At 42.7% G+C, this 22,980-nt stretch overlaps 3 protein-coding genes across 3 annotated transcripts; 2 read left to right on the top strand and 1 right to left on the bottom strand.

The window, feature by feature from the left end:
• The first annotated feature begins 508 nt into the window (after positions 1 to 508).
• LOC134040084 (sporozoite surface protein 2-like) lies at positions 509 to 3,165 on the top strand. Its single transcript, XM_062486308.1, has 3 exons — positions 509 to 591; positions 1,671 to 1,726; positions 2,189 to 3,165. Exon 3 carries the CDS (start codon positions 2,221 to 2,223, stop codon positions 3,163 to 3,165), a length of 945 nt encoding a protein of 314 aa, XP_062342292.1. The 5' UTR covers positions 509 to 591; positions 1,671 to 1,726; positions 2,189 to 2,220.
• Positions 3,166 to 4,513: 1,348 nt separating this feature from the next.
• Positions 4,514 to 7,477, bottom strand: gpr83 (G protein-coupled receptor 83). The gene is made up of 4 exons (XM_062485735.1): positions 6,829 to 7,477; positions 6,125 to 6,250; positions 5,902 to 6,035; positions 4,514 to 5,747 (listed from the first exon to the last, which is right to left on the bottom strand). The coding sequence occupies exons 1-4, from the start codon at positions 7,141 to 7,143 to the stop codon at positions 5,276 to 5,278; spliced, it is 1,047 nt and encodes a 348-aa protein (XP_062341719.1). The 5' UTR covers positions 7,144 to 7,477; the 3' UTR covers positions 4,514 to 5,275.
• Positions 7,478 to 11,667: 4,190 nt separating this feature from the next.
• Positions 11,668 to 22,419, top strand: arhgap20b (Rho GTPase activating protein 20b). Its single transcript, XM_062485707.1, has 15 exons — positions 11,668 to 11,956; positions 13,050 to 13,132; positions 14,468 to 14,632; positions 14,748 to 14,897; positions 15,146 to 15,187; positions 15,339 to 15,423; positions 15,546 to 15,620; positions 15,888 to 15,954; positions 16,639 to 16,824; positions 17,400 to 17,575; positions 17,803 to 17,964; positions 18,224 to 18,324; positions 19,030 to 19,219; positions 19,735 to 19,840; positions 20,020 to 22,419. The coding sequence occupies exons 1-15, from the start codon at positions 11,882 to 11,884 to the stop codon at positions 21,657 to 21,659; spliced, it is 3,303 nt and encodes a 1,100-aa protein (XP_062341691.1). The 5' UTR covers positions 11,668 to 11,881; the 3' UTR covers positions 21,660 to 22,419.
• Positions 22,420 to 22,980: the final 561 nt, after the last annotated feature.

Here is a 22,980-nt window from a genome sequence, read left to right as displayed (position 1 = left end):
GACTTGCTGGAGTCTGTTACCATCACACCCCAGCATCCGCCTCAGGACTGCGGTCAGATGCCAGACATCCAGCCTCTGGCTCCTGATGTAACTGACGGTTACTGCTCCTCTGGGTTTGAGTCTCTGACATCGTCCGAGCAACCCTTTAACAGCCAGGAGCTCACCATGTGTGCCCCAGCTCCATTGACCCGGCAACCCTCAGACATCCAGGAGGTCACCGTGGCGACCCCGGCTCCTCTGGAGGAGTGTGCACGACGGTCTGCTTTCCCTCCGTCGCAGACAGCCCAGGGCCACTGTGCTTCCGAGCGTCAGGAGAACTACCAGCATGTTCCTGTGGAATGCACTGAGATGGATATCCACAGGGCTGTTTCCTCATCCCTGGACCTCCTCTACTGCCAAACGCAGCCTCGCTGCAGCTCCGGGAGTCTGGGGACCAGGGCCGTGGCTGGGGGTTTGGACGGCCCTAACAACAGCAACAGGCTCAGGGAACAATCACGGAGTCCTTCAGCTCGCGTGAAGGAGCCGCTTGACAGCTGTTGCAGGATCCCACAGCAGAGAGGTTGTTGCAACAGTCCTGGATACAGTAATCGGGTAATTACAGTTGGGATGGCAGGCCTGTGTCATCTGTTCCTCTCACAGAGAGATATTTACTGCTCCTTAGAGGACAGAGCACGCTCAATATATTTTATCATGACATTTTCATTTTTTATTTAAAAAATAATTCAACAGTTTTTTTTATGGTACTGTAAACTAGAGCCCAACCGATATATCGGCGGGCCAATATTATCGTCCGATATTGGGAATTTTCCTAACTATCGGTATCGGCATTTATAATGGCTGATAAATGAATATTAATGTATTTTTTATTTATTTTTATTTATTTATTTTCAAAGGACTTTAAGTTTCATATCTTAAGTTTGTATTTTTATACATCTTATTTATCAGAAACTGCATTAACATATTATTTTAGTGAGGAAATAATAACAGGAGTCAGATGGCTGAGCAGTTAGGGAATCGGGCTATTAATCAGAAGGTTGCTGGTTTGATTCCTGGCCATGTCAAATGACGTTGTGTCCTTGGGAAGGCACTTAACCCTACTTGCCTCGGGGAATGTCCCTGTACTTAGTTGCTCTGGATAATAACTTCTGCTAAAAGTGACTAAATGTAAACTACAAATAACTACTTTTAGGGAAATCAGTTTGTTTTGTTATGCGTTTCTGGATTTTTAAAATATTTTTTTATATTGGCCGATATCGGAATATCGGATTTTTAAATCACCAAATATTTGTATCGGTATCGGCCTTAAAAATCCTGTATCGGTCGGCCTCTACTGTAAACGGATCTTTTGTCAGAATTTACCCAAATTATTCATCTTACATTTATTTGTTTATCTGTTTATCTATGAAGGAGTTAATCTTTTATGATGTGATGGTAGAACAGCAGCGTAGGCCCCTTATGATATAGCACCGCAAGAACAACAAGACTGAGCGCAGTGTGAAACACTGTGTTCATGTTCAAAACTGTGCATGATTGGTAACACATTGCCTTTTCCCAGACGTGACTTTACACATTATTAGCCTCAGGTGCAAAGTTAACATTCCTTTTGGGGGAGACTGTCGTCGTCTCAGAGGTGATAAATGTAAAATCCTGACCCCATTTCTGTTTTTCAGATGACAGAAAGACTAAAAGTGTGAAATGTGAAGACAAGTTTCCACGGTAACACAGGGTAGGTTTTTACCTTTTTTGAGTACATCTAAGAAGTATTTTTATCTAGTCCAGACAAAGATCTCAAAGTTTAAACAATGGCCACTGTACACCTGGATTAACACAGGTGAAGTATTGCCTTCGTAAAATAAGTTAAGCACTAATCAAAACAGTAAAACTGAATAAGTACCATAATAAATCTTGTGTAATTAAAGGCCAACCAATCCCGGAGATCAAAAGATCATGAAACCCCAGATATTATACTCCCTGAGGAAAAGTGAAACTATTAGTTCACTCAAAAACCAATTCAGACAGAAAAGCTGAAAACAAACAAGATTCTCACTTTTTTTCGTCTCTGTTTATGTGTTATGTGTCCCCCCCTGTTGTGCCCAGTAATGGATGTGATGTGCTTTTACTAAAGGACATTTATGTGTTGACATGTGTATAATGTGTTTATGTGTTGACATGTGTATAATGGGACCAGGTGTGGGTTTGAGGAGGCTCCCCCAGACCTTGATGGAGTCCCTGACTGTGACACTGGACCCGACGCCCCCAAGACTGCAGAACCCCCGACGCCCCCAAGACTGCAGAACCCCCGACGCCCCCAAGACTGCAGAACCCCCGACGCCCCCAAGACTGCAGAACCCCCGACGCCCCCAAGACTGCAGAACCCCCGACGCCCCCAAGACTGCAGAACCCCCGACGCCCCCAAGACTGCAGAACCCCCGACGCCCCCAAGACTGCAGAACCCCCGACGCCCCCAAGACTGCAGAACCCCCGACGCCCCCAAGACTGCAGAACCCCCAACGCCCCCAAGACTGCAGAACCCCCAACGCCCCCAAGACTGCAGAACCCCCAACGCCCCCAAGACTGCAGAACCTCCGACGCCCCCAAGACTGCAGAACCCCCGACGCCCCCAAGACTGCAGAACCTCCGACGCCCCCAAGACTGCAGAACCTCCGACGCCCCCAAGACTGCAGAACCCCCAACGCCCCCAAGACTGCAGAACCCCCGACGCCCCCAAGACTGCAGAACCTCCGACGCCCCCAAGACTGCAGAACCTCCGACGCCCCCAAGACTGCAGAACCCCCGACGCCCCCAGGACTGCAGAACCCCCAACGCCCCCAGGACTGCAGAACCCCCAACGCCCCCAGGACTGCAGAACCCCCAACGCCCCCAAGACTGCAGAACCTCCGACGCCCCCAGGACTGCAGAACCCCCAACGCCCCCAAGACTGCAGAACCTCCGACGCCCCCAAGACTGCAGAACCCCCAACGCCCCCAGGACTGCAGAACCCCCAACGCCCCCAGGACTGCAGAACCCCCAACTCCCCCAGGACTGCAGAACCTCCGACGCCCCCAGGACTGCAGAACCCCCGATGCCCCCAAAACTGCAGAACCTCCGACGCCCCCAAGACTGCAGAACCCAGATCTCTTGTGTGAAGATGCTTTGAAGAGTTGACCCTACGCCGGTGCAAGGTCACATTCTGCAGGGGCTAGCTGTTGATGCTGGGAAGACATCCGTTAATATCCGCTAATGACTGTTTGCATAAATGTTAATCAGCCCGACTGATATAACTCAGGTAGCTCAAGGAAGAAGGAGCAGCGCTGGTTCCTCATCACATCTTGTACTTTTATTTTATGATGTTTGTTGACATTAGATCCTTTTCACTGGGTTGTCTTTGTTAAAGGCTGATAAAAGATGTATCAAAACAAATACGGTTCTGGGATTCTTTTTTTCTCTCTACTTAAACGTGGACGGACTGTGAGCGCACAAGCTTACAGAGACCTCTCATGCCTCTTCTGTGTATTACACGATAAATAGTCGACCCCAAAAAAAGTCGACAGCTCAAACTTGAAAGATTCAGTTGGATAAGGTGCATCAATACAGGGCCGTTAAAATTAAGCTCTTTCAATGTAAATTAACAATTCTAAAATGTTTCTAAATTTCTAAAACTTAAGCCATGATTCTGGGACCCCAAAATATTGGGACATTTTGGAAGGAGTTCACAATGCTGTGACTGTTGGCTGTGTTCTTAAATAGATCCGATTAGCACAGGCACCTCTCCAAGTCAGAGGCATCGCCAGATATACCTCGCTCCCAGGACACAAGCAGCAATGCGGCACCCCGCTTTCTCGTGAGGTGAGAGGCCGGGACTACGGGTTGCAGATATATTACAAATATAGAATATTTTTTACATGTACAGCAAGAACAGTAGACTAGTGCCACCTTGTGCTGTGTAACCGTAACTTGTGCGCAGTGTGGAAAGCACATGGTTTAACTAGTTAACGGTTACAGACCGTGGCCATCTGAATGCAAATGAACTAACAGGAAAAAGATAATAGGAACACTCACCGCTAAGAATTTGACCGGCACAACGACCTTAAGAAACCTTTTAAGTGCTTCATTTTACACTCAAAAGTACCCGACTCGGTTTTAAGTAAAATTGTATAGCCTACTACACGACAGATTCAAGAGATCTTGTGGGTCACCGTGCTAATGGTTTTCGCGTCGCTGGGCAGACAGCTGAAATTACTCATCCACGATCTTGTTTACCTTATGTTTCACATATTTTTTTTGTGTAAAAAATGAACCCACAAACAGCACACTGTGCTCCGTGAATCTGTTTATTACCACAGAGATTGAGGGTGGGGTTACGGGATGGCACAGTAAAGGAATCTTACACCAGGAATCTCTTCCATGCTTCGTTTTATTGTTTGTGCTTGCTGTGTGTCTCTGTCTCTTTGATGGGGTCCAGTAAAACGTTCAAGCATGTGGGATAAGAATAAAATACATTGACACAGAAGATAAATACATTAAAATCAAAATATATTTCACCCACATAGCCTACATTACAACACTCCCACTGCTCATATGAATCAACAAACAAACTAAATTAAGACTTTACCAAGCTCTATAGTTACATTTATTCATTTATCAGACGCTTTTATCCAAATTGTAGAGCTCAAACTAAAAAGTAATTTACCAGTTTACCATTTCACAGTGTGAATAACACAGCACAACACATTAGGCTAAATGTCTAAATGTTTATCACATTCTGCACAAATAATTACTGTTTCATTCTTTTCATCATCCACTGAATGCAAGTTGTATGAATGGCAGATGAAACTCATCACTATGCAAAATCCTCCTTCATTATTCAACACATCTGAATTAACAAAATCTACTGCACGATTCTAACAAATGTGAAGTTATGTTTTACACATGGGCATTGACTTCACTGCCCCCCCCCCCACCCCCACATCTTTCAAGCCGTAACTACACCCCTGCTGTCATAGTAGGGCAGTTGTACTGAAATTGCAGTATGTTCTACCCAGCTGGCTGAATGTGTTAGCATGTCTATTGTTTTACTACCTTCAGATAATACAGCTCCTTTTGGAAAGGACAGACTAGCTCTATGCACCACATGAATAATGCTGTAAACATGAGAAAACAAGACGTAGCACCTCTTTATAGTGGTAATAGCTTATTACAGAGACTGTGTGTGTATGTGGAGTCTGAAACAGCCGGATCATTACCATTATATCCATATTAGTTTGAAAGGAAACCCTTAGCAAGGGTCCGCTTCGACCTTTGGGCGAAAAATAAATATCAAAGACTTGAGCTCTGCCCTAAAGCTGCTGTTCAACCAACAGTAAATGAACGGATTGTAGCAGGTGCTGCTCATGGCGAACCAGTGAAAAGTAAAGTAGAGTGCGTTATTAGTGTCAATTGCCTTGCTAGAGACCAGAATAACATAACAGTTGAGAGGGAACCAGCAAACAGCAAACACAGCCACCACCAGCATCAGCATCTTCAGAGTCATCTTCTTCTTACGTCTGTGGGCGGCGTACTGGGCGATAGTCACATCTCCGATGGCGTTGCGAGTCCACAGCTTTTTGGCCACGATGACGTAGGCGATGGATATGATTGACAGAGGCAGCACGTAGAGTAGGAAGAAGGTGCCCAGGTCCAGGTACTTCCACACCACGTCAGACGGCTGAGGGAAGCTTGACAGGCACACCATTCGCACCTTCCTGTGGCTAGGCGAGAATAGTTTCACTTCATTTGATTAAAAAAATTGTTGGAGCACATATGGCAGTAATATGCTGTTTATTTCGGGGCTGTTATTGTTGCACTATACATATCATATATTGATTTATCTTGATACAATTTTTACGAAAAGGAGCAACTTACCCAAGGTCAAAGCGCAACAGCTTCTGGTAAATGGCATGAGGTAGAGAGAAACAGGAAGCTGTCACCCAAATCACAATGATACAAATTACTCCACGGAATTTTGATACCCGCTGTCGCATTGGGTGCATGACAACCTACAATAGAAGATGGCTTTGTTAAAAAAAACACTGACAGTTTTCGTAATTTTTTTTAAATTCCATGTGAGATATTAATCTTTGATTACTTGGTGTCGGTCCAGGGCGATGACTACCAGGGTCAGCACTGAGACATGAACAGAACAGTACTGGGCAAAGCGACTGACGTGACACATCAGCTTGCCAAACACCCAGGTGCTGTTCACAAACCTAGTCTGAAAAACACCACACACATGAGCAACAACGTCAATTATAAATATACATGAAATCCAGGCAAACAGTTTAGGATGATGGCATTATCACCAGAGGATCCATGATTTTTTCAATCAATTTAACCTTAATTAGAAGGACTGGCACTTATCTGACACTTCATTACTTACACAGCAAGATACTTTTACCCAGAGGCTAAGTAAATATACTAAGAAACTTAATGTTAGAAAAGTGCATTGTGGTCACTCGGTTAGAGACTGCACATCTTAAAAATGGTATAGCCTCTTCTGAATCTAAATCAGCCTGAAAATTGTATAAAAATGCAATAATACACAGTCTAGATTGAAAACAAACCAATGCAAGAGGATTTCAGCAGTTCCTAGTGAAGTACTATTCGGTGATTTCGTCTTTCATAATTGATTAAACATACCCAATGTATCAGACGCAAATAGGCTAAATATGGTTTAAGAGTTATTTTGCCATAACGTGCATATGACTGTAGGCAACACATCCTATACACTTATTTCAAATGTATCATCACATCCTGTAACTGGGTCAGTCGTCTTCACCTTCTCCAACTTACCAATGTGAAAGGTGTGTTGAGAAGAGTAATCATTAAATCAGCCACGGCCAGGTTCATAATGAACAAACTGGTGACAGAATGCATCCGCTTGTTCTTTAACACGACGTGACAAACCACAATATTTCCAAAAAGTGAAATTGTGATGATGACTGAATATGCAAAAATTAGAATAGCTTTTGTGGTGGAATGCTGTGATTCGGTCTCATAACTAGTACCATTGCCATACATTCCTTCATCCAGGGAAAAATTCCAAAACGAAGAATTTGACGACCGGTAGAAATGATTGAGAAAGTATGTGTTATTTATTGTAACCATCTTCGACTTTACTAATTAAGTTGTGTCTACCTGTTGAATACGGAGGAGAACCCTAGCCTATCCTGTCCATCTAGGATATATGCAATGTACAGTTGGCTGCGCATCCTCTTTCCTATCCAAAACCCCACTGATCATTTCAGTCGTAGTCTCGGTTGACTGCCTCCTCGATTCCACGCTCACTGTGCTTCGTGTGCGATTGAGTAAAGGATAAACACAAACAAATATAAGTAATCTCTCTTATAACAATACAACGTTTTGGCATTTCACCACACGCATGATTTCGTTTTAGAAGTGCATGCCCTGAAATACCGATGTTGTACCGATGACTCACAACATTTTATGTTAAATGACAGGAAACCCAATATAGATTCCACCCCTCCAGCCCCCCTCCTCCCACTTTTGGCTAAAAAAAATCGAATATTAATTGTTGGCCTCTGGATGGCGCTGCAAAGTACACTTGGTGTATTATAACTTAATGCCTTTTTCAGAAACGTATTTGCTATAAAACAACGTATTCTAAAATGTGCTTTTAGGGAAATTGCAGAAAACATTGAATATTGTACGACTAGGCATTTCAAATACAAATCCTACTGGTTGTGAACAATCATGGAGCTTCACGTTTCCCCTAAAATAGTGTTTGTGCATTTCCGATGTTTTTCTCACAATTTTCATGTTTATCAATTGGAACCTATAGCGCTCTATTATAGACTGATGTAACCATATGAAAGACAGTGGCACGCCTACCAAGTCCTAAAGCGACTGTAATTATATAGATAAGCTACATATATGTATGACATTTGGAGGCCATTTGGAGGCCAGCTGTGCATTGAGTTAGTTAGTGCTACCATCTGATCACAAGATAACACACATCTGCGCTCCCATTCATTCCGATGAGACAATACCCGCTGTGGAGGCAGGAAATGTGAGACTGACAGATAAAAAATGTGTTTATGATCTTAAAACATCTTAGAGAAGTAAGCCTATACCGCAACCGGTTACCCTAATTAGATATGGACTCATTATTTCCGTTTTGTATGTTGCGTTTTTAACGTATTGGAATAAAGGTTATATTCAGCCGTTCAACATGATCAGATTAAGAAATATTGACGTTATAAAGACTCAAATATTAAAATATCAGGCCTACGCAATGAAACAAAATAATACATGAACATTCGGATAAACATTTAATGTCAAAGTAGGCCTACATTTAGTACAGAAACTTACACCTGAAATGCCCAGAGGAATTACATTTTTGGTGCATTAGTGTGTATTATATTAGTATTCTTTGTTGCTAATCAACATAATTCATACTACCTGCACACAGTACATCCTGGACAAGACACTGGCAGCACTAACACATGAATGGACCAATCAGCAGAACTCAAGATGATTCATCTCACTGATGAAGTAACTCCAGACACAGCTTGCAGTCAAGGTCACCAGCAGAAGGCAGTTTGCCAGTGGAACAGTAGACAAGTGACGCCTCACTTGGGGTATTTGACAAACTGACACCCTGTGTACTGAGTGTCCAACTCAGCTTGTCAAACACACTAAGTGAGGGGCCTGCTCTCTGCAGATACTCAAGACGTCCCTGTGGAACAACAACACAACTATTGTGCAGTGGTTATTGCAACGTTGTTGTTTTTTTACAATGCAAGGATTTACAAGTTCTCTATAGATACAGATTAAACTGCATACTACTCACTGGTGTATTTACCTGTCAGTCACATAGTAGGCCTACTCTACCCTAACCACCTCAACAACCCCTGAGCTGAAGTATTAAGCTGCACCTTTTGACAGATATTAACGTTGGTTTAACAAAGATAAAACTGTCTGATTCATTTATGCCCAGATTTTCTCCTTCTGTCAGTAAATGTGATATAGGCTACATCAACACCATAGAACAGTTGAATCAAACCCCACCTCCCACAAGGTCATATATCTAAAGTTTTCATATACAAACACAATGCATACAGACTGACAAACTATTCTAGATTTCTTTCTTTCTCTGAAAAGTGCTGTACCTCGTTGACAGGATTCTTCTGAAGTTCTTGCGCGCAGACTGCTTGATTGGTCTTCTCCGATCAAATAAAAGGGATGTCTCTGTTCCCCAGAACAACTGCCTGATAATTACTAAGCTACAGCATTTTAAAGAGGAAGCAGAAATAAGGAAGATAAGTGCAAAGCACGCTAGCAGGAAATGTCTGGAACCAAAGTGACAACATGTCAAGTTGTGAAATGCCAAATGGCAGTTTGAAAATGAGTGTTACATGTTCCACTGAGGCTGTTTGTTCTTTGTGCTTTATGGTCCAGCTCCTGGTTTAAACATTAAAAAATGTATCTGTTGTTTAGACCACCATATTCTGTCTCGTTGATCATAATACGGGAGTGATGAAGCTCATCTTCTGTCAGACACTGTAACGGAACAACAACCCAGGGAGCATGTAAAAATGGCAGACAGGCAGGCAAGTAGGCCAGCAGGCAGGTAGACAGGTAGGTAGGTAGGCAGGTAGTTTATTGGTTGCTTGTAATGAGGTGATTGAGGGGGATGTACAGGAGGTACTCCCTGGTTGTGTCTGACTTTTGTCTCCCTAGTTGAATTGGTGCTGAACATCAGAAAAACAATAAAGTATTGACTTGAGTAATTTCAAATTTTGCACCGATAAAAAGAAAAGAAAAGATTTTAGATGGACTGGAAACCTACTTTCACAGGGCGTGCGAGTGTGAAGATTCAGTTAACCAGATAAAAAATTACTTCCTCCGGCCACTCACTTCCTCATCTGAAAACCAAACTATAGCTACTTAAAATTACATTCAAAAGAGCTTATTCAAGAAGGGCATAGATGGCAGATTTCTAAGTGGAAAAGTCATTGTTTCGTGTCCCTTTCATCTGGTACATTGAAAGAGTAATAGGCTGTGTGTGTGGAAATTAAACCAAGTTCTGTCACCAAGAGCTGACCAAACAAAACACTTCCAACTGGCTGTGAAAGCAAACACATTTGTTGAACTACACTTTCTGTCTTGTTGTCCTAATATATTATTTTTGCTTCAAACATGATAACAACTTTAAACACATCCCATTTAAAGGGGCATTAATCCTACTCTAACTGTCAAAAAATTGCCTAATCTCATAGGGTATGGTGACATGTGAACTTAACATGTAAACATGTACACTTTCTGTCAAAAGTTTGGAAACACCTAGTCTTTTGTCATTGTTGGGCAACACATGCACCTCCTGTTTTCCATTGTTTTTAATGCATTAATTCAATCACTCAACCAGGGACTGTAGGGCAGTTAACCTACATGTATTTAGGCCTAATGAGTTAGCATGTTTTCCAAATATGGCCAAAGGTGACAGGTTTATGAAAAATAAGCTTTTGCACCAATACATGTACATTTTGGTCAAAGTAAATCTTCATACCGTTAAATAACCTCTTTTGTTGCATATAAACAACAGGAACATGCGTTTCTCAAAAACGATAAAAGACTAGGTGTTTCCAAATGTTACATATAAACATGTACTGTAGACTAACATACAGTCACCAGGGTTCAAAATGACCAAGCAAGGAATCTTTCCTTACAGACACTTAGATTCTCTTGAGGATGCGCTACAGTTTGTGTTTTACATGTGGACCACACATACACAATTATAGATTATCTATGTTCCACAATCATGAGATTTTTCTGCTTGGAAAGCAATCGACATACTGCCTTTAGAGACTGTGAATTAACAATATCAGGATATTGCTAGGCAAGCAGCTGTTGTGACGCCATAATCCTCAAAGGTCTTCAGACACAAGGTGGTGGTGCGGTTGATGGTGTCTCAAAATAAGCCAATTAGCCAGTGAATAGCTTTGTTTCTGTGTAAGGATATTTGACAGAATCGTGCGGGAAGTTAAAAACCACAACCTCTCTTGGCTGTTATTTGAAATAGTTGTTGAGAAACACGTGGTCTATTTACATCTCGCAACAAACAGAATTGCAACTTTGTTAAGAATGCTTTTAAAACACAGTCAGGAATTAGTGACAGTTCTTACTGGTAGATGTAACCTATGTCAGAAAGCACAAATGCTAACTTCATTTTATGTATTTTTTTATCATGTTAAACCGTTAGGCCCTTGAGGTCTGACTGTCAACTGACTTTAACACTACAATCATTGCAAATGTTGAGGGAAATATTTGGGGTTTTGCTGAAACATATCGGGGCTTCTAGATTCTTTTGTCAAAGTCGGCGCTTTGGTCTTAAGTTTATTAGGCCTACTTTGTCCTCATCAGTTGTATATTGTATTAATGTATAACTCACTTGTACAGAAGACATCACGCTGTTCAATGAAAACATAGTTTGAGTGTACCAGTGCCTCCTGGGGGAAGAGCAGAGAATCAACTGTAACTCGAGAAACAATGTTTCACATTAGCTACTGTACTGTGAGGAGTCATGGCTGGAATATCCTTATTTAGTCAGCAAGGAGGGAATGACCCAACCCTGTAAGAGATGGGATTCAGGAAGAGGGCAGGAAAAGAGCGTCTGTGACTCGCAGTGGAACTCTCTCCGAGGGACTTTGAGACAGACTCATCATTCTGTCACATCAAGTAGTCCTGACGGGGATCTTCTTTTTAGAAACTTTTATTTATCAGCAATAGACTTATTTTTCCTATGTGGTGGATGAGATAGGTATCTTAGATCTGCAGAACACAACAACACAGCATGTGAATTAGTTTGACTTTTTCTGAGCTAAAGATGACCCCTCAACAAAGTGTTGGCCCCAATTCCAAAGCAAACAGCAATGAGTCAAGAATTCAAGAGAAAGAGAAGGCAAGTGGCAATTTATTACAATTTATTATTGTTTTTATAAAATCTCCATAAAACCATGATCTCATTTCCATTGGACAATATTTTTAAGTTGTCATGACTGTGATTGGACCAGGTACTATATACTACATCCACATTGTTGCCAGAGCCAGGTAAAAGTACATTTTACAGTGCTTTACATAGATTTTCACATTAGCTGACACTTTTATCATCCAAATCAACAGCGACGACATATCTCACAAGAAGGTCAATGTTATTACCGCTTAAGTAGTAAACAATGCAGTTCTGCACATGGTGGCCTTAGGGTAGGTGATTGTCTGCAGGGCACCTGTCAGTGGGATGGCAGACTGAGAGGTCTGGAAAACAATTTTCCTCTGCGTGAGACACTGAGGATACTATAGCAATGCATAGTTTCCCACAGTGCTTTAAAGTGACAGTCATGTGCTTTGACAAGCATTTCCCTGTACCTTGCATTCAGGAAATGAAACATTGCTCTTGACAGTCGTGTCAAATTTATGGGTTTGTAATGTCAGCAAGTTTTTTCCTATCTTGTTTATGGCATCTGCTATTCTGTTCTCTCTTATTCTGTTCTTTCTATTGAATCTCTAAATGTATTCAATGTTGAGAAAATGTCCCCAGAACTCTGGCTTCGTTTGGCTCAATCACTATAATTCTTACAGGAAAAACATTTTAAAATAAAATCAGCAGTTGTTGGTGTCTTCTGTCTCTTGTTTAAAAGAAAACAGGTGTAATATAGAAAAGACATACAGAACAAGGCTAAAAGAGCTTAAAGCTTAATGTGACTTAAACCCCTAAAATATTGTGTCAGACATCCAGATTGTATTCAAAATGTGTGAAGTCGTAATCAACAACTTCTGTGTGATGAAAAAGTGTGAGAGAAATCAGCACTATTGTCAAATATATGTCAATATATTTAGCTGTGAGAGAAATAAACACATCAAACGATATTTACAACTTCATCTGTTCTGAAGGATCCCAGTGACCCAAGAGCTTGTGTTTCCAGGAATGTTCTTGTTCCTCGAATGTGAGACTTGCTTGACACGAAGAAACAAAAAGACAATCTGTTCTCTCACAGAAAATGAAAACGACGCTTCAGCGAGGACAGACTGGCCAGTCAGCCATCGCTAAGGCATTTGGGAAACCACGGGGCCACAACAGGTCAGACATGAACCACTCTGCTTCCTCGTCTATCCGTCTTCATGCGCCGCTTCCAGCTTCTTCTGTTTGTGTTAGCAGCTTCATCGCTCTCATCTCAGAGATCAAGTGTTTTTCCTGCGTTTAGCCATGACTACCTCATCTGACAAGAAAAACAAACAAGTCAACCGTGTCAGCTAACTGTTATTGGAAAACGTGTGATACTGTTTGTTTTAAAGTCAACTTTGTGCAGGCCACTGAACATTACTGCATCTGTCATCAATTAGAGCGTCAACTCTCTGCAGAGCAGGATTAGTACCGACATATTTGTTCACAGCGTAGTTTTATAAGGCCGTTGAGAGCCCATGGACACACCCCGGTCTGTCTGTGCTCACAGATAATCGTAGTGTGACAATTCTACTGTCGTTGGGCTACAGTGTAGACTAACATTTGAATGTTTCTCCATCAAATCACTCATCTGTTACTTTTTACTTTTATATTCGACTGTCCTTGGGCTGGAGTGGGCTAACATTTTTGGCTGCTTGACCCTCCTCCCCTTTCTGTCAAGTCCTGCTCATGCTCTCTGTCTCAGTGACGCATTATACAGAACACAGCCGTCGCAAGGTTTGCTGCGCTGCCATGTCTGATGAATTCCTGCCTTTATTTGGCCTCAGTGCTGCTCTATCATGGTAACAGCAGATAAATAGTGAGGGGTAAAATAAACAACTCTGGTAAAATACCTCCTGTGGGGCTTTTGCCATCTGGGTTCAGTCCAAGAAAAAAAAAAAAAAGATAATTTAGACTCTCCACCTTAATTTGTGTGTAGATTGTTAATCCACGTTTTAGATCTGGATTTCTCTTTGGCCTTACTCTCCTCTAAACGGTGGACAGATTGTAAAAACCTGAAGTGTGTTATGCAAGGTGATTATTAGCTGTTTGTTCATCACAGCGTAGTTGCAGCCAAGTGAAAGGAAAACCTTTCACAGCAGGACCAGTATCTTCATTGTAGACATTTTTTCTTTCAGCTTTTGAGCTGCAAATCACTGACAACTAATCGGAGACTTCAATAAAAAATTACCCATAATTGGACACGTGTGGTATGAAATAAAACAGTCAACAATACAACAATACCCATTTTCTGTAAATATAATTGGATGTTCTGCCATGCTGTGTCCTTGAGATTGTGAGGACTTGACACTTCTTGATAAACGAGAAACCAACTTTAAGTACCGCAACTTCACCGCAGACATGCCAATGTTTGACTACAGAAGTTTCTGCTGAATAAACACACTAATATTATAATTGTCCCCGCAACGCAACATGTGTGATGCACTGACAATGGGTGGGTGTGATCGGCAGGGGTGCTGCCCAGGCCTCGACACCCAGAGCAGGGCAGGTCAAGAGCCTGATGTCCCAGATGTCAGAGTTTGTCATGGAGGAGCGCGTGCAGCTAAGCACAGGCCGGCAGATTCAGGAGAGACACTTGTTCCTCTTCAACGATACCCTCATCATCGCAAAATCAAAGTGAGTTCCCGTCTTATTAAAAACCTTTGTACTTTATCTCAGCTATAGTTTAATCCCGAACACAATCGTGTTTGTCGGTTAAGTATAGTGGATGTGTGTTTCCCCTGGGACCCAGGTCATCATCAAGCCTGAAGCTGAAAGTAAGAGTGAGCCTGTGTGAGGTGTGGCTGTCGTTGTGTACGGACGAGGTTGCGGAGAGCAAATTGAGCAACAAGCAGTCCTTCGTCATCGGCTGGCCTGTCACTAATTATGTGGTGACCTTCAGGTACGTGACACTTTCTCTTTGTCATCTTTTGTGCTGAAATCAGTTTTCCTCTCGGGGCTCTCACCTACTCCTGTGTTCAGAATACGACAGGCTTCAGTCAGAGAACTGAAGAGACTCCAGCTGCACCTGCTCCCTCCTGGACTCTTGTGCCCTTTTGAGGAGGATGACGTGTTCTCTCCTACTATACTGTACATGAATAGAAGCAACAGAAAGAACCACAAAGAGCTTTTATCTCTTCTCTCTTTCAGCTCATATGAGATAAAGGAGAAGTGGCTGTTAGCTTTACAATGGTGAGAATATCCTACAATATAGATTAATTGGCGTCGGAGAATGAACATGTATGAGGCATTTGTATATAAATGTCAGCGATTAGAGACATGCGATAGTGTTGGGACCTTGTTCACACCCTATGTGTGTGTCTAACTGTGCTGTGTGCTGTAGGCAAATCAACAAATCCAAAGAAGGGGAATATCCGAATAATGTCAACATGAAAATTGTTGTCATGGACACGGGAAAGAGTGCAATGGTATGAAGCTTATCTTGGTGTCAGGAAGGTGTTTTATCTAGTGTCTGTGACTTCCTGTCGTGCTCTGGGAAATCTGTCAGACATAATCAATTTCAAATGATTTCTTTTTCACTCTAACCCAGGTGGCCGTGAATGTGGACAGCAAGGATGATGTAAATAAAATCATTAGGATTGTCGCCCAACAGTTGGGTCTCTCAGTAAGTGACTGTCACAGTATCTTCAATCCCCCAAGTGGTTTTTATCTCATTTGTGAAGGAAAAGAAAGACAAATAATTTGAAAATACATGTTGAGCTAAAACAAGAAAGAAAAGAGAATTCGATCTACAAAATTCTTTAGATTTTTGATCCACACTTGTGGAGCCGTAGATCCTCTTGGATGTGCTCTGTTGTGATTGTGGTCTCCCGAGGTGTTTTCTGTGTCTAAGGCCCGGAGTCTGTGTTCTCTCTCTCCCCGTCTACCTCAGGGCCGGCCGGCTGACTACCGTCTTTGGGTCATCCTGGGGAAAGATGAAGCTCCACACCCCCTCATCGGTGAGCGCTCAGGGTCAAGTCACCCTGGAAAACACATCTCGAAAAATGATCAGGACAGAGGCACAAACTCATTTAGTTTTGATCTCTCACTCTCTCCATCTCTCTCTCTCTCGCTCTCTGTATTGAATTGTTTGCAACAAAACTAAAATCTAATTTCACATGTCTGTACATGACATTATTCCAGAGTGCGTTAGATTTGTATCTATAATCAGGTGATATGGCCAGGGACTACTATACCAAGCCCTGGGAGGATTCAAAGGATTCATGTGTGACCTTGGTTGTCTTTCAATACATGATGGAGACAACTGTAAGTTGTTTTGTCAAGGCCATGATCCTCAGATAAACATGGAAATGTTTTAGTGAATGTATACAAAGGAGAATTTGCATATAAATTGAGATGAATAATAATTTCTATTGATATGAATCCACACAAGTGGGAATTTCCATCTAAACGTATTCACGCAAATAATGATTTTCATTTAAATTAATCTATAAAAATCCCAATTTGCGAACGAATCTGGACATCACAAATATTGGACACATAGGCCATGATAAACATAACCGTTATAAAACCGACCAGTCAGAAACAGTCTTTCCTGACACATGCTCCCCACTACAAGGGTTCCAAACAGAGAAGGAATTTCTGAATCTCCATGTGGCTGAACCTGATCGGTCTGTTGGCAGGTCATGAGCTTCCCTACAGCATCATCCTTCACTGCCTGAGGGAAAGTGCCGGCCTGCGATCAACCATCTCTACCAACCTGCCGACTGTGGATGGCCGACTCTTCCTTGATCAGCTGCTGAAAGAAGCATCTGGTCAACGTTTCATCCTGAGGGCCAAGTCCGTCAGTGGAGGTCAGGGAGGAACAGGTGAATCTACGATATCATGTGTATTTCTTATCTACTAAACATTAGAATCCTGCAGACCCAAAATGACAGATTACACTGAGGTATGCAGGGCTACAATCTTGCAGGTTTAGAAAATGTCATTTCCCTGTCCTCCCAAATCGTGCTTTGGATATGACGTACCGTACCCTCTTAATGGGAGCGGTTTATTTAGAGTGCAGATAGTAAATAGCTTCCTGTCACGCCAGCACATGTAGTTTAACAGACGTTATCACAGTCTCCTTCCTGTAATTTAGTAAATTATGGCATTTACAATTTTCCATGACCGTATAGGGAACATAAGCTGTATATAAATGTGTGAATTCTCCTTTACATGACTGGATTGATAAATTCACCAAACTGCATAAACAGTTAACCTACTCGAGACTCCTCATTAATAATGAATTCTCAATCTAACGGCAATCTGAAAATGGTGTGTTCAATCTGTCTTCCACTTAAAGGACTACAGAATTTCATACAACATTTATCTGGTGGTGCTGTGCCTTCAAGGGTGCATTACTTTTTTGGGGTGTTTCTGATTAATAATATGTTGTTTTCAGCACATTCGTCTCAAAGACACGTAAAGAGGAAGAAGTCCCTGATAGACTGGGCTCTGAGGCGGGGGTCTCCCTGCCCCTCACAATCACTTTCTCATTCCTCAGCTTCTTCTCAGAAGCTCTTCGGCCAGGGGCTGTCCTCCATCTGTCACCATGGAAACCTCCCCAGACCAATTATGGTGAGATGAAGTGAACGGCATTTTCCAACCGTCGTTACGGATTCATAACCAGAGCCGTTAATAAAGAGATTTCTTGCAATGAGGACGATCCTGGTCAAATTAAGAGTCAGGGGAGGTTCAACAATCCAACTATGCATAATGGCAGCTGAGATGAATAAATTGAATAAATTGTCCTTGAATAAATACTTTTCTGTTTGACTTGATTCTGTTTTGCTTTCCTGGTAAAGGACATGCTGTACCTGCTGTACCAAGAGGGAGCAAACACGACAGGGGTCTTCCGTCGCTCAGCCAACGCTAAAACATGCCGTGAGCTGAAGGAGAAACTGAACTCGGGGGGCACTGTTCAGTTGGAAGGGGAGTCTGTGTTTGTGGCTGCAGCCGTCGTAACTGTGAGTGCCCCGTAATGCCGGCTTGACTTTGGTTGGTACGGTGGATGAGTACAATCAGGGTTACAGCCATCGAATCAAATCAGACTTTATTTCAATAGTACCATTTGTGCAAAACTGCAACACTTATGGTGCTTCACAACACAATAAAAATAGAATAATACAATGAAAATACAGATACGCAGACTCTGAGCGCAGAAGTTCATATCCTCATGTTCCTCATACTGCTCTTTAGACACTAACCGAGACCGACTTTCAACAGGACTTTCTTCGTAACCTCCCTGGCAGTGTGCTTAGCTCTGGTCTCTACGGACAGTGGATGGAGGCCTTGGAGGGTGTGGATAAGATTGAGATGATACAAAGGTAAAAAAAATACTCATTGCTGTGGGCTTCTTGATAAACTATCTAGCTGGAAATCTAGGAATAATTTCTGTTCTTGAAAGCTGGAATAGTTTCTACTCTGTGGAGATTTCTGCATCCCATAGTTAGCACAAGAAACCCGCAATACTTTCTTAAAGTTGTGTTTCGAAATCCAAATCATCTTGGTCGTGTATGTTTAGAGTTCATGTCGTAATTGAAGCTTAAATAATGGAGTCAACACACATGTGGTCTTATGTGAGTTGTTCAGTTGGAAATACAATCCAGGTGCATGAAAAGAAAGAGGTTCTCAGAGGTTCCACACATGCTTCTTCCTTCGTTAGGTCTGAATGTCTGCTGCAGGCTCAGATTGAAGCAGCTCTTGTGGGAACATTAGGACCTGTCTTGTGACTCATCTCAGTAAATGAGTTGGCCCCCGGCCCACACAGATTTGGTGTGAACTGACATTTGCAACATTGCATCTGAGCTCCCTCGAATCCGACACCTTCCTAATTAAGATTCAGTTTTGCCCTCATTTGTGTTTCTCATTTGGCACGGTGCACAATACGTAAAATGGGGTAAGAAAGGTTTTAATTAAAACTTCCAAGTTCTTCTTATCCCTCACAGAGGCAGCTCCTCACCCACCTATTCGCATATTCTGTTCGTTTTTCCCACTGCCAGGGTCTTGACATCTCCTTCACCTCCCTACAGGATGCTGAGGAAGCTTCCGGCTGATAACATCACTCTGCTGCGCTACCTGTTTGGCCTTCTGTACCACATTCAGGAACACTCACAACACAACCAGATGAACGCCTTCAACCTGGCCCTGTGCATCGCTCCCAACATGTTGTGGCCCCCAGGACCCACTGCACCGGAAGAAGAGAGTCAGTCCACCAAGAAGGTAGAGACACTTCATCACGATACCAAACCCTCCAATCAGAGTAAACAGACTTCAAACACACAGTTATTCTGCTCCTCTGAAAACTTGATGCCTCCAACAACTTCCACCAGAGTAAAAGATTTGTTGCGATAACTTTTGTTCATTAGGTTCAAAGTCTCTTGCTCTTGTGTCCATAGGAAATATACTAAATGCAACCAGCAGTTCATTGTGGTATCTGTCAGTCTCAGTTATGTTATGATTATGGATAACACAGTGTCCCCCATGCATAACAATTTTGGAGTCAATTATGTATTGCAATACAATAGTGTTGTAATACTTTGTGGGACGTTGGCTTGACTGAAAATCCCCCCCTCGCCATCAATTGTTAGTTCTAAGTGCGTCAACAACACAGAATTGTTGGCAAGGTTCCTGTACGAGCTGTGTGTGTCAACTCATCACATGGCCGTGTTCCGCTGAGAACATGTTATTTATCAACTGTTTGTGAACACTCGTCTTCTGTTTTGAATTCTCTCAAGGTTGCAGCTCTCATACAGCTCCTCATCGAAAATACTCCAACCATATTTGGAGATGATGTTCAGAGGATTTTTACTGAACCAAAGATTGAATCTGAAACATCGAAAGGTGAGGCCTTAGACAGAAAATACGTTCATCCATCAATAAAAAAAATACTGTAAAAACTGTATATATATAAATATATAGATGTATATATGCCCTTTCTATATACTGTATACATATATGTGTGTGTGTGTAAACATTCACTCCTGGTCTTATCATCTCTCTTTACCCTTTTCATATATTAGAGTCTTGCCAGCAGCTCTACGGTCTAGACGACTGGGACCCAGAGAGGCCAGACACTTCTCCCTCCACAGAGAGAAAACCAGATCTCGTGGCTCGAAGAAAACTGGTCTTGAAGAAGGATAAAGAGCTCTTCGACTTCCTGGACGAGACTGACTTTTTGAAAAGGCCACACATCAACGAGGATGGCGCGTGTAGCTGGGAGAATATAAAGGAGATGTCTGCCTGTTCCAGCAGCTCCTCCCTGGTGGGCCCCCGGGACCTCACCTCAGCCAGAGACCGTTGTGCCTCTGAACCCAGCGTGTGTCTGGGCTCCCCCCAGCTCCCTGCAAAGATCCACATCCCAGTGGCCCGCCAGTCCAGCTGTGATGCTGCTATGATGTGTGGCCAGGACGCTCCCATCCGTCCTGGTGAGGAGCTGAAGAGGGCCAACGGTTCGAAGCTTGTCAGCGGCCGGTCTACCTTCCTGCGCTCTCCACAGGCCGCCTCCAGGGGCTGGCACCACGCCCAGCGGTTACTGACCTCCAGCAGGTCGAGTGCCTCCAGCCTCTCGTCCACAGCCACCTCCCCTTCCGGCTCGTCTCTGAGCTCCATAGACAGCGCCTTCTGCTCCGACTCGCTGTCTTTCCCCAGCGAAGGCAGCTCCCTGCCCTTCCTGTTTGGCTCCTCAGCACGCCTACGGCCCCTGACACCTGACACTCCAAAGAAGTTCCCGAAAGACTGGAGTGTTGCGTTCCCCATGCCGGAGGATTTGGAGTGGTGCAACGAGGATGATGAGGGGGAGGAAGAAGGTGTAGGAGAGACAGAGTTCTACCAGTCCACATGCACTCAGAATAGTAAGGAGCCTAATCTTCTATCGCCTAGTCTCTTCAAACTGAAAGGGAGACAAAAGCCTGACTTTCATCTGACGGGAAGAGAGAGGGAGGACTCTCTCAGGAGGGGAGGAGAGCAGGTGCACTGGAAGGAGAAGAACGAAGCCCCTGTGACATCAGACGAAACATCAATCGCTCACATTCAACTGAAAAAAACAGCCAATGTGGAGGTTGCTGGAAAAAACAACAGAGAGGAGGTGAAGAGGACCAAAATAACATTCCTCTCAGCTTCAAATGCGACACTGGTGAGAAGCCAGTCCGACCACTTAGAAGCTGGCTGTGGAGTGTCTCTGGTGACCGACACAAGGGGAGAACGGCAAGAGGATGTAGAGCTGCTGAGCAAAACAGTCAAGCTCCACATTCCCCAAACTGTGTTCTACGGCCAGAACAGTTCCCTGGTTCTACAATCTGTTTCAACCAGACAGCCTCCCAATGCCAGAGATGACAAAGTAGCATTGTTCCAAACCAGTTTGGACCGTGGTGATGTGACGTTAGGACAGCTGGGTGGAGGGAACCTCCCTCCACAGTTGTCCTCCAAAACCTTCACCAAGGCTACAAGCTCCATCAGTCACACAATTAGAATTAAACTGCCGGCAACAGTCCGAAACACAGTCAGAGAGTACTTCAGTTACAGCGATAGCAAGAGCTGCAACACTGAAGCAAAAGCGGTGGAAAAAGAACTGCTGCTGAGCAAACAGCAGTGGAAAAGTAGAATGTTTGATCAAAAAGAGAAACCTTCGAAGCTGTCGCAGGGAGAAGACTCCTTTGTGTAGAGGGTGAAATTTGTGTTTTTAGGTGTGGCATGGTTATGAGAAGGTAAATAGAAAAAAGGCGATAAGAAAAAATGTACATTCCAGGTATGAACATAGATCAAGAGGAGTCTAGAAGGTTCTTCTCGGTAGAATAAACCATTTAAGTTAGATTTTATGCCACTACAAATCCGAGATGATTTGGCTCCCTGTGGTTCCAATTCACGTTCCAAACATATCTTTTGTGATGAAAGATCATGTAAATGACATGTGAAGTCAGTCAGATTGAGCATATTTCAACAACACACCTTTACAGATGTCAATCTGAGAAAATGACAACCATTCTCCAGCATTCACTACTGACACTGAAAGTCTTTTTGCAAGGGTAACACGGAACACATAATCAAACACTATTATGTATACAGACCCAAATAAATTACATTCACTGGAAATAGTAGGGGATTGAATAGGTAGATAATACATGACTTGTGTACAGGAAATGTTCATACTTATAGGTCTCTGTAAAGGAAATGTTCAATACTTATAGACCTACGTACAGGAATACTAAGAACTAGGTTTTTATTAGTTAACCTTATTTATAAACTCTGTGAATACATGTATGTGACTTCCAACATTTCAACTTTATTTAATTGTAAATGATGAATCAATCTATTTACTATAAGTAGTCAAAGATGTTTGTTAACCCCAGAAGTAAAAGTGTTGTCCTCCTGTATACAAGCAAACTGTTATAACACTGCTTGAAGAGTAAATCATTATGAACTTATTTGTCTTTCCAATCTTTTCACAGTTTTAGTCACCATATTATTTGTATGTTCAGTCTTCCGCATCAAAAATTCGATTGATTTATACAATTCAATTAGGCCCAAAATTATTTGCATAATTTCTATATTATGGACATGAGGAAGCCATATTGTTGAGTCATACTACATGAGAATCACAATAACAAATGCCAATGTTTTGATTAGTGAGGCAATACTAGCTGCATTGTATGTTTCCTAAAGTTAGCATCTGTTAAACTACCAATAGTGCAAGATGAGCATGAAAAATTCACATTGAATCCATTACAGGCCCTGTGCTAAAACGACAGTCTTTGTTGATGGTGTCATACACGGATGATTTAACTAATAGCGGTACTCAAGTCCCCCAGCTTTGATGGATTTAACTGTGACTTGCAGTATAATACTAGTCAAGCATACTGCAATTTGAAGAGAAAATACTCTCCTATACCTGTCTAGATTTTAATAATGCTGCCACAAAGCCCAACTACGACACATGCACAGAGGACGTTGCAAACGTCAGAGCTGCTCTGTTGCCTTGGTGATCA

Source organism: Osmerus eperlanus, chromosome 19, assembly GCF_963692335.1.
Source record: "Osmerus eperlanus chromosome 19, fOsmEpe2.1, whole genome shotgun sequence".
NCBI classification, from domain to species: Eukaryota; Metazoa; Chordata; class Actinopteri; order Osmeriformes; family Osmeridae; genus Osmerus; species Osmerus eperlanus.
Note: the sequence above shows the minus strand (reverse complement) of the source record. Positions and strands in the feature narration are given on the sequence as shown.

Bases quoted from the DNA above. Each gene is read 5' to 3' on its own strand.
- LOC134040084 (XM_062486308.1), top strand. From the start codon at position 2,221: ATGGAGTCCCTGACTGTGACACTGGACCCGACGCCCCCAAGACTGCAG.
- gpr83 (XM_062485735.1), bottom strand. From the start codon at position 7,143: ATGGTTACAATAAATAACACATACTTTCTCAATCATTTCTACCGGTCG. The intron at 6,251-6,828 runs GTAAGTTGGAGA...GGTGTTTTTCAG, and splicing joins TCAACACACCTTTCACATTG to ACTAGGTTTGTGAACAGCAC. The intron at 5,748-5,901 runs GTAAGTTGCTCC...ATTCTCGCCTAG, and splicing joins CTGTTGCGCTTTGACCTTGG to CCACAGGAAGGTGCGAATGG.
- arhgap20b (XM_062485707.1), top strand. From the start codon at position 11,882: ATGACCCCTCAACAAAGTGTTGGCCCCAATTCCAAAGCAAACAGCAAT. The intron at 11,957-13,049 runs GCAAGTGGCAAT...GTTCTCTCACAG, and splicing joins GAATTCAAGAGAAAGAGAAG to AAAATGAAAACGACGCTTCA. The intron at 19,220-19,734 runs GTAGAGACACTT...AATTCTCTCAAG, and splicing joins AGAGTCAGTCCACCAAGAAG to GTTGCAGCTCTCATACAGCT.